Source organism: Pantherophis guttatus, chromosome 1, assembly GCF_059756535.1.
Source record: "Pantherophis guttatus breed Tessera chromosome 1, ASM5975653v1, whole genome shotgun sequence".
NCBI classification, from domain to species: domain Eukaryota; kingdom Metazoa; phylum Chordata; class Lepidosauria; order Squamata; family Colubridae; genus Pantherophis; species Pantherophis guttatus.
This window is the reverse complement of record NC_142063.1, coordinates 219577379-219589423: the sequence shown is the minus strand read 5'-3', so window position 1 is coordinate 219589423 and position 12045 is coordinate 219577379. Positions and strand designations below refer to the sequence as shown.

At 38.0% G+C, this 12045-nt stretch overlaps 1 protein-coding gene across 2 annotated transcripts in view; it reads right to left on the bottom strand.

Moving 5' to 3' along the window:
* ARHGEF10 (Rho guanine nucleotide exchange factor 10) overlaps positions 1 to 12045 on the bottom strand; it is a 107152-nt gene that overhangs the window by 16921 nt on the left and 78186 nt on the right. For both annotated transcript variants that reach the window (XM_034436756.3, XM_087882444.1), the window contains exon 27: positions 1706 to 1880. In XM_034436756.3, the coding sequence (XP_034292647.2) occupies positions 1706 to 1880 (175 nt within the window). The remainder of the gene's footprint in view (positions 1 to 1705; positions 1881 to 12045) is intronic.

Genomic DNA, 12045 nt, shown 5'->3' with positions numbered 1-12045 from the left:
AATGTGCTAGATTCTACTCTTTATGAAGGAAACCTTTCCATACCAGAATAGTTTGAACCTGAAGAAATGGGCAAGTAAAATATACAGCAATACAGCCACGAGTGTTAATGCATTAAAAAGCACACTCCTTTTATTCTATTGCTTACTTTCTGCTTTTCAGAAGTCTATTACCTACAGATCAATGCATTTGCTGTTTTGTTTTCAACTTTTTCCAGCTTTTACTATGACCCAAGAACATTTAAACAAATCCCCCCTTTTCTTGTTCCACATCAAACCAGTGGTGGGTTTCAAATTTTTTTACTACTGGTTCTGTGGGTGTGGCTTGGTGGGTGTGGCATGGCTTGGTGGGCGTGGCAGGGGAAGAATACTATAAAATCTCTATTCCGTCCCCAATCCAGGGGAAGGTTACTGCAAAATCCCCATTACCTCCCGATCAGCTGGGGGTGGGGCCAGTCAGAATTTTTACTACCGGTTCTCCGAACTACTCAAAATTTCTGCTACCAGTTCTCCAGAACTGGTCAGAATCTGCTGAAATCCGCCTCTGCATCAAATCAATCTTAGCTACAACATAATATTTGCTACTCTGTAAAAAAAACCTCTATTGCTTCTTACATGAATTGTGGGTGGGGGGACATTTCAGATAAAGTAGAAGCAGCTGAAGCGTAATTGTAATGGTGTGTGTATGTTTATCTCAAGTTCTTCAGCAGGAAAACACAGTTTACATTTCTCTTCTTGTCTTTCCGTGGCAGTAATAGCTAAGATTAGATATTTTCCAAATAGCCTTTTTAAAAAAAAATAACACACAGGAATACCTTATTTGTAAACCACACACAGGCACAGTTTACCTCTTACAAGCAAAATACTCAATCCTCTAGCACAGTAACAACAGACTGAAAAAATACTCTCCTGAGAATACAGAAACAAGTGGCTGATTTGTGTGTTTATTGGGTAGCCCCAAAGTTAAGGCCTTCTAAAAGTACCGGAAGAGGAGAGGAGAAAATGTACTGTTAATAAAATTACTATTAGAATTTCAAAGAACTGACAATAGATAGGTTCTCTAAAAGAGTGCAGTTAACTTGCCCTGCGGTCACAAGTGTTCCTCAGCCTGACTGGGGGGCGGGGGGGGAGGCTTTGTAAACATGCAGATTGACTTTGGAGACTGGAGAAACCCCTGCAGTTTTCTTGGAAAGATTTTCAAAAATGATCTGCCCTTGCCTTTTTCCTAGTGCTGAGAAAGAATGACTGAGCTAAGATCACCCAACTGGCCTCCTGTCTAAATAGCAATAGCACTTAGACTTACAGTATATACCGTTTCACAGTGGTTTACAGCCCACACAAAGTGGGATTAGAACTCAAAGTCTCTCAGTTACTAGCCTAATGCCTTAACCATTAAGCCAAACTGGCTCCCTCTGATTTTCTATTTTATTCATCCAGCAGTTTTTTAGAATTATGTTAACACTTGTCTTCCAGAAATCAGGTCCTTAAGGTTTCCATTCAGACCAGTGTTATGAGTAAAAGACAAGTCACGTTTGTGAATGATAGCAAAACTGGATTATTAGGTGATTTCCATAGGTTTTGGATATTAAGTGCCAATGGCAGGGCATCAGGTTGCACAACCTCAAGTTTAAACCTTCAGATTTAACATCATGAGCACAAAGCAAGACTTGTTCAAACAAACAATCTGGTAATGAATAAATAATGGTACCTGATAACATATTGTGAGCAAGAGTGGCCACATTAACATCCTGGAGATGTTTAAGGGTTTCAGTGTGGAAAAGACGGAGAGTAGATCCCGATGTGAAGGCAATCCAGATCCCCACTCCTGCAACAGCCATATGAGAGATCACCATCCCTTCCTCTTGATGAGCTTCAAAATGGCACTGGATAATAAGACAGAGGCCATTAAAAAGCATTAAGTAGGAACAGTAGTAACAATAACCCATATTTAATTGTTTTCACACAAATAACTGTGGACCTGTTGTGAAGGGCACCATGAACTAAACATTATCTTGCCTTCTAACAAGGCTGAATTGAAAAAGAGAGATGGCCACAAGTGCTTATCATGCAGTACTTAATACAAAAGAACAATGATGCAGAGACGTTCAGATATTCCTCAGAGCCAGTACCTCTATATTACAATACAGTAATATATAATAGTAGTCCCTTGTTTTATTGTGTTAAATTGGTGGAGCTTGGGTCTCATATTATAATATGTTTTATAGGCCATTATTGAAAATTGTTATCACTTCCTTTCTTCAAGGAAGTGATAACTATTTTCAATAATGGCCTATAAAACATATTATAATATGAGACCCAAGCTCCACCAATTTAACACAATAAAACAGATGGAACCTTGGAGTCTTCTAATCTAACCCCCTGCTCAATCAGGAGACTCTAAACCATTTCAGACAAATGGTTGTCCAATCTCTTCTTCTTAAAACTCTCCAGTTGTGAAACCCCCATAACTTGGAGGAATTGATTAATTGTTCTTAACTGTCAGAAAATTTCTCCTTAATTCTAGTTGGCTCTTTCCTTGATTAGTTTCCATCCATTGCTTCTTGTCCTGCCATCAGGTGCTTTGGAGAATAGGTTGACCTCACTTCTTCATGGGAGCCCCTTAGATATTGGAACATTACTATAATATCACTCCTAATCCTTCTTTTCATTAGACTAGCCATATTAATTTACCATGTGTATCTGTCAACATTATACCTATGGGTCAAAGCAATGCATCTGCCATTTTTAAAATGGTGATCCTTCTCCTCCCACCATGGAGACGCATGGATTTAGTATCTCTTTCCCATGGTATTTCAAAAAATACCCCAACCTTCTGGAATGGGAAGATATGAGGGCAGAAATTGGCAAATGTTGCTTTCCCATTATCTTCTCTTGGCATAGAGTGAACTTTCCTCACTGATTCAACTCACAATCTCTTTCCTATAAGTTTTTATACTTGAACGTCATGTCAAAGCAGGATGTGGTTCCCTATAGTTCTCATAAACAATAACCAATGGCCATCATAATGAGCATCAATAGAAGGCATAATTAAAACATTTAGTGAGTAGCAAGTGGCTAAAAACATGAGGAGAGAGAGGAGGAGGTAGGTAGTAACTGTATATTATCCATGAAGCAATATGGATGGTATGCAAAATTATAAGAGCCTGGTGGCGCAGCAGACTAATAGCTTGTTATTAACATTCAGCTGCCTGCAATTACTGCAAGTTCGAATCTCCCCAGGCTCAAGGTTGACTCAGCCTTCCATCCTTTCTAAGGTAGGTAAATTGAGGACCCAGTTTGTGGGGGCAATAAGCTGACTTTGTATAAATATACAAAAGTATGAAGTCTATTGCTTAACGCATTGTAAGCTGCCCTGAGTCTCCGGAGAAGGGCGGCATATAAATCAAATTTTAAAAAAAATCAATTTAAGCTTAATTCCTTTACCATGGGAAAATAAAATAGATTGGGCAGAATAAAATTAGGGCAGAATGAAAGTAATTGGCAAAGAGACAAAATATAATAAATTAAATGGCTGAATTTCCTCAATAAATTTAGAATATACTATTTTCTCAATTACTAATTCACTGTTGTATTCGGAGTGATCTAACTGCATATGCATTATTAACAATGGATCATGTAATGTTTTCAAGAGTCATATCATAACAAAAAATAATGTAGTAACTAACAAAGTCTAAAATGCATCCAAAAATGATACTTGTGGGACATTCATAACTCTCATCTTAACTGAACTGCAACCCAGATTTTCAGATTGTAAATTGGCAAGCAGAATATATGTTGGCAACCAGATCTTACAATTTTTTTAACATATTTTTTTCAGAGTCTTTACTATGAAGGTATGTATTTAAAGCAGTTAAAAGATGTTAAACAGTTTCAATTATGAGTTGGGATAGCTATCCAGCTCCCAAAATTTTTCTGCCCTGAAATCCTTCAGAGACAGCTAACTGCCTCCAAAACGTTACAAAAATTCAAAGCATCTTTAAACATCTCCATTTGCAATGGTGGTAGAAATGCTGAGTAGAAGTCATGCATAAATGCTGTTATTCTAAAGGCAAAAATCTGGATTTTTCCAACTTTTCACAAAAATGGAGCCAATAAAATCCTGGAGTTCATTGGCATCCTTCAGTCTCAAAAGACTATGGTATCATCCTCTGGAAAGAGGTCCTAAAACAGCATCTAGTGTGACTAAAAAGGCCAATTCAAGAGTGGCAATCTCTTCCACACTGAGGGCAGATACATTCTGTCCCCTGCCCAGCCCCCAGATTTCGCTGGTTCCAGGACTGCCTCTTTGCCTCAGCCTGCTGAGCAAGTGTCTCTTCAAATTGGAGAAGGCCATGCTGCATCTTTAGCCTCCAAGCTGAACGATCGGAGAGCAAAGTTTCCCAGTTGTTAATTCCCATTCCCAGGGCCTTTAGGTCCCTCTTGCAGATATCCTTATATCGCAGCTGTGGTCTCCCTCTGAGGCGCTTTCCTTGCACTAATTCTCCATACAGGAGATCTTTCGGAATCCGACCATCAACCATTCTCAAGACATGCCCTAGCCAGCATAGACGTCGCTGTTTCAGTAGTGTATACATGCTAGAAATTCCAGCACGTTCCAAGACTGCGCTATTTGGAACTTGGTCCTGCCAGGTGATGTCAAGAATACGTCGGAGACAGCGCATATGAAAGGTGTTCAACTTTCTCTCCTCCCGTGCGTAAAGGGTTCAGACTCACTGCAGTACAAGAGTCTAAAATCCTTGAGTAACCCCAGAATAAATCTCATAATTTATCTATGTGGCTTATGTTTATCTGAAAAGATAGTGAACTTATTATTAAAGGGAATAATAAAATAGTCCAGTGAATTATAAAATGCACACCATAAAGCTTCCAATAATTTTCGGAGAAAAAAAATAAAAACAAAACAGTTGTGATTCCTCTGCTTCAAATCTATGGAAACAGATGGTACCACCCAAGTAACAAAACAAGTTGGGCGACAGCCAAGAAAAGCTACATTAATCTTGTCAAATCATTAACATTATTAAGCCATTTTAAAAACCTAAATGATAAAATATAATTAATTAACCTGTTTCTTTATTGAAGTCCCTATGTTAAAACTATTTAAGGTAAGTAAAAATAAGGTGCATAGGGGAAAAAGTTTGCTGTTAAAGATACATCCTTAAAATTGAGTTATTTCTAGATGAGTGGTTGCTGTGAGACATATCATGTGGTAGTGCACAACATTACTGTGTTCTTCATGACTGCAATATGACAGGTTAGAGAACATTAATATTAAGATAATTCAAAGCATTTCTTGGGGCCTTCAAAAGATAATGTTTATTCTAAACTAAAAAAAAAGGATTAAAGCACTAGATTAAAAAACTGACTCAAAAGCTTTAGTATTTTTGTTTTGTTTTGTGAAAAATACAGAATCCTCTGTCTGCCTTATAAACCAATTTATGACATGATTTTTCACCTATCAATACAATCAGTATCAGCAGGCAGCAGACTTACCCCTTTGGGAAAGGTTCCTGAATCTATCACTTAGGTAAGTAATGAAAATTTTAAAGATAATTTAAATATCTTTGGGGATAATTTAAATTATATGGGGACAAGTACCTGCTCATAAAAAGAAGCTCTATGACAACCAACATGTTGATTTCAGCTCGTGTGACACACACACACACACACACACACACACACACACACACACACACACACTCCTCGATTTACAACAGTTCATTTAATGACCATTCAAAGTTACAATGGCACTGAAAAAAGTGACTTATGACCATTTTTCACACTTACGACCATTGCAGCATTCCCATGGTCACATGATCAAAATTGAGATGCTTGGCAACTGGGTCATATTTATGATGGTTACAGTAGCCCAGAGTCATGTGATCAGCTTTTGCGACTTTCTGACAAGCAAAGTCAATGCGGAATCCAGAGTCACTTAACAACTGGGTTACTAATTTAACAAATGCAATGATTCACTTAACAACGGTAGCAAAAAAAGTATTAGAATGAGACAAACTCACTTAACAAATGTTTCACTTAGCAACACACATTTGGGGTTCAATTGTGGTCATAACTTGAGGACCACCTAAATATATATTATATATTCAGCAAGGAAGGAAATTGACCCTTAGGTCATAATGTTTACCTAGAGATCAGCTCTGTTCATTGACCACCCTCATTTTGGTTTTACATCCATTCAGTCACTTTCCTTTTCCTTTGCTCATAAGCGTGGCCTTTTAAAATCAGCCTTTTTGTCAATTTGGGACGGCCTGTCAGTTATTAATTGCACAACTAGTGCCCTGTCTTGTTTCCTGCCTTCTTATTGCAATTGTGACATTATTTTCACAACAAATAATATATGTGGAAGTGCTGAAATTCTAAGGAGGAAAGCTAAGTGAAGTATCAGCAGTAGTCAAAAAGTGGTTGCAAGCCAAACATGACAGGAAATAGGAGCCTCTTTACAATAAAAAAATGTGGAAAGAAAAACAAAGAGTTCCTATCTGCGTCAATAGCAATAGCAATAGAACTTAGACTTATATACCGCTTCACAGTGTTTTTACAGCCCTCTCTAAGCGGTTTACAGAGTCAGCATATTGTCCCCAACAATCTGGGTCCTCATAACACCAATAACAATAATGGTTAGTTTAAAATGCTTGCAATTTACATGTCTGCTTTAAATTTCAAGGAACTTATATAAATTTAAGACAACTATCTTAAACTCTGCATCATAAAGCAAAAACATTATCATATTAAGATGATTTTACATATTATGGTCCATGTATTTACTGAAAAACTTCAAGCTGAGCGAAGGCAGATGTGTCCACACAAATATTCCCTAATCAGTTCATAAAAATGCCCCTGTAAACGCATGCCAACTATAGTAATTGTGCAGGCAGAAATTAAATAGATCCAAGGTTATTTTACAAACAGAGATACAGTAGTCATTTGAACTTGCGTACAGATTCATGCAATACATAAACAGTATATCTATTAGGAAAAATATTTTCAAGCAAACAGAAATAAAAATACAGCACAGCAATTCCATTCTATCATCAGAGTCTCCTTACGTGCCCAAGGGTATGCTTTTTGCAAATCAGTATAGCAGAAGTAAAGATGGAAAAAATGTTCATATTTCTCCATTATCTTGCCATTATTAGATCTCTTTCTAATAGTCCAATTCAAAAGCTGAACTATTTTTTTTCTCTATCTCTAGGGAACAACCAACAGTATAATATTCTTCTTAACCAGAGGCACTGAAGTTATCTTTAAGATCAGCTCTACAATGTTTATTGTAGGGTTGATTTTACGGTAGTATGTCATCCACACAAATGCATTTGTATTTTTATGAAGGAGACTAATGCAGTATATTGGCATTACTTTTTCCGTAAGTGAGATTATTAGCCAAACACTTTAAATTTTTGAGATTTTTAAGAGGATATTTTCTCAAATGGAATTGCTTGTTGAAAAGATCATGAATCAGTTACTCCAATTTTTCCTCATTGCTGCAATCCCTAGTGACACTTTTCATGCTCCGCTGAAAGATGGGTAAATTATTTACCCAAGTAGTAAAATCAACGTTTTATGTGTATCACTCTTCAGCTAAAAGATTCTTTAGCCTGGCTCTTAGTCATTCCTGAACACATACATACACATTGGAATGAATGACCTCAGGCAACAGCACATACATCCACACAATGCTCTAAAGGAATCTGTGACCTCTCCTAACCTAGAACATGGGGATCTACTATAATCTAACATATCTCTTTCTAACACAGCTCTCTCATACTGTGCCTTATACTTATGTCCTACAAGAATCAGTTCATTCATTGAATTCAAACTGGCAGAAATTACATCACAACATTGAAGAAGCCTAGAATGTATATTTTTAAAAATGAGAAGCATTTGCACAATAATAAATGAATCTCTTTCTCAAAAATTACTATATGACTCTGAAGCCTTTTCATTCATCCTCCAATTTAACATTTTTGTACCATTTTTGCAACCATTTTCATTCTTTATCAGACACGGAACATCTAGAACCACCCTGTTTCTCATGCAAAGGAAACATAATCATTTTCATTGCTGATGGTTGGGTGAGGGCTTCTTTCTCCTCTTGCACATACCCTCCATGCACATAAACATCCAAAGTCCTCCTGTCTTTTACACAGACCATGATAAACCATTATAGTTGTTGCTATGCTCCCAAGACATTTCTCTGCGAAACGAAGCAGCCCTAGCATTAAGCTAGCTTGGTCCATAATTCCATGCTACAGTCTTCCCCTTCCTTCAGACCAAAGAGCCTGGTATTTCTCTTTTCCTCAAGCACTATGGCAACCTTAAGAGTGCCAGCACACATTTTTACGGCTACAGCCAACTCTTTCATCCCAGTGGCGCCTGAAAGAACAAACCACTTTTTTGGGGGGGGGGTGATACAACAAGACATTGCATAGTTTGCATCTTTCGCTTCCCCCCTATTTATACGCAGCACAAAATCCTTTGTGATTCTCAGCCTGAAGAGCTCTGCCAAGGACTACAGAATGCTTTCTCAAGCATAGCACATTCTGTATAATGGGCCTCATTGTTCACAGAATGTGAAGGGATTTTACTGTGTTTGAGAAATGGCCGTGTTTATATATGCTTATTAAGGAAAAATGGGGATATTTTCATTTATCTGGCATATTTCAGGCTTTGTTTTTGGGAAATTTAAATTACAAATTATAATCTTTCATTGTTATAATTATATGTAATTATTGAAGGGGGAATGTATAATTATTGTTAAGAGGGAAAGCTAGCAAGCCCATATAAAGGCTACAACATGAATGATAGGCAGGAAAGCACAGATAGTGAAACAGGTGCCTTGAATCTAGGGACTGTTATAAACTCTCATTTTGAACAATGTACTCTGGAAAGAAACATTATAATGAATTGTAAAGATAACAACAACAACAACAACAACAACAACAACAACAACAACAATAATAATAATAAACTGGCAATTTAAACCTTAAATAGTATTTAGGAAACCTGTGTATTGACAAAATTTCCATTTGCCAGTAACAAAAGGTCACACTGCTTAATCTGCACATATATTTTGCTGATACATTACGACATCCTAGGTATTTGAGAAGAACTCAATGCAAATGAAAGCCAACTGGCAGTTGTGATTTTACATTATGTATAATAATACATTTCAAATCTATACATCTATTGTCAAATCTAGGTAGCAAATATACCTAACACTCTTGCCTATTTTCCCCACAATAATCTTGTGGGGTGGGGTGGGGTGGGGTGGGGTGGGGTGGGTTTAGAGAAAGAGGCAAGCCCAAAGTCACCTTACCCAGCTTTCTTGCCTAAAGGAAAACTAGAATTCACAGACTCCTAGTTTCTAGGCCAAGACATTCACCACTATACCAACTCTTATATCTTGCTTTGCTTGCAGAGACCCCTTTAGGAATAAGCATTGCAAACCTGATGCTAATGCATTACCAAGCCTTTTGGATTTACCCTGGGAGTTCTTATACTAGTTACAGAGAAGGGAATTTCTTCTGCGAAATAAATAGTGACAGGATACCACACAGGACACAGCCTTGACCCTTTCCTCTCTTGCCAACATATATATTCCCTTGGCATTCTCATGAATGCTGCTTCAGCTCCAGTGGAACCAGAGATTGGCACATGTCTGTGCTAGCTCTGCTTGAGGCAAAGGCTTCAGAAAATTTCCCTTCCAGCCAACAAGGATGGTGTTTATGAAAGCTGTGATATATTTCGATCATTCCTAAAATGTAACATTATTTCTAGCTAAACCCGTACCCAGTAACCACTGAAATGAGGAGTAACACTGAGGTTGGCATGAAGCTTAGAACAAAAATATTTTCAAGTGGAGCTGACCTCAGCTTGAATCTGGGATTCCAGAAAGAGTCCAAGCATCAAAAACATAAACAGCAAGGAAGGAACAGTGGGTAGGAAGCAACAGCAATGCAATGCAGTGTGCCAAATAATTTGTTCTTATGCCTTGAAAATATTGAATATGTGAAAAAGGCTCAACTGTGCCTAAAGACTTCATTTTGTGTTGTTAGCAAACTATCACCAAATTTAAGAGCAACATGGCTGCAATTATGTTAGAAAAGTGGTAGGGGTAGACAATAATAGGGGAAAGGATGGCGTCAGCAGGGATCTAGAGGCAGGCTACCTTGGTGGCTGCCCCATCAGTATGGAACAGTTTGATTTCAGAGATCAGGATGGACCTCATATTTTCCTCTTTTTTTAAAAAAAAATGGTGGGCAGCTCCATTTTGCTGGTCCTATGGGGCATAAGCAGGTACTTGTTGGGCTGCCTTTTTCCTGATTTTTTCGTTTTATATTCATTATGTTTTACCTTTTATGAAGTTTACTAGAATGGAAGGGTTTTATGGGACTATTTGTTCTTACTGATTACAAATCACGAGAGTTTGGTGATTGAGGATAGTCTATGAATGTTGCAATAAATAAATGCGATCCCAGCTGGCTGCATCACAGTATTGAGAAAAATGCCACTCTGAACAGGATTTAAGAAGCTGATTCTTTCTTTGCTCCACTTTAAGGCTGCATAAATAATGAAACTTGATCAAATCAAAAGCCTAGCTACATGCACCCCATTCATCTATCTCAAATTCCTGATTCTCCTGCTTGCTAGCTAGCACCATCACAGAAGGAGGTTGTACCAAAATTGCTAATTCATACACCCCCCCCCTCTCTCCCTCTCTCTCTGTGAGAGAGAGGGGGAGAAAGCATATTTTTGGATGAGTATTATTTTCCTCAGTGATTTCCTCAGGTTTTCCTCAGAGGTTTTTTCAGAGAAAAGAGAACTAGTCTTCTGGACAATTAACATTTCCTGCAATTGGTGCTTTTATCTAAGGTACGGATCCCTGGGGATTCAAATTTATCATGCAATAGGGAACAATGAGCAGCTCACAAGAAAAATATCAGCTGAGGACACATTCGTCAGTCTGTGTTAGCTTGTGCCTTACCCCATTCTCACCCAAGAAGGCTGAAGTGGTCATACACTTGCACTCCTATCTTATATATTTTATTTATTTACATACAAATGAAGTCACTGCAGCCATTGAAGGTTATGAACCATCATGGCCCATCATGTGAATCGGTAGATAGATATTTTTTTTCACTTCCCAGTCCAGAGATTAGAGAGAGTAACTAGCCCAAACCCAAACAGTTTTCATGTCTAGGGGATGACTGCAACCTGGATCTTCTTCCTCCTATTCCAGTTCATGAACCACTATGCCACAGTGACTCTCACCCATGCTTGCACAGATATCCATATGTGCCTCTAAAAAAACACCTGTGTCTAAGGTTGTTCAGCTTATGCTCTTCTGTGTTCTTTGTACAACCAAATGGACACAAAATTTTAACTCTACTATGAGTAACAAACCTGGCCATAACGGAATCTGCTTCTTACTAAAGCTCTTAATAAAGTTTTTGGAGACCTAGTTTGGTCTAGTGATTAAGGCACCAGGCTAGAAACTGGGAGACTGTTAAATTCTAGTCCCACCTTAGGCATGAAAGCCAGCTGAGTGACTTTGGACTAGTCACTCTCTCTCAGCCCAATTCGTCTCACAGGCTGATTGTTTGGGGGAAAACATGAGGAGGAAGGTGTGCTGGATATGTTCTCCACCTTATCTATATAAATAAAAATGTAAATGTCCATTTGTACATAACCGCATATCTCCGAAAGTTCTTCACCGATTGCTTTCAAATTTTGACACAATGTTGCATTCGACTACAGGCATGTTTTTATATACCTGTATTATACACATGTCACACCTGTGACAGGTAAAAACATGAAAAACATTGGAAAACATTGAAAAACATTGACAAACATTGAAAAACAACGCCATCTGCTGGACGTAAAACCAACATGGCAGCCTCCCAGCCCTGATTACGCTCAACAGATTTCTGCTCCTTATATTTAGACTCTCCATATTGCTTCCAAGAAACTGCGCATTTGGAAGGCAAAGACGCCTGAGGGCCATATCCT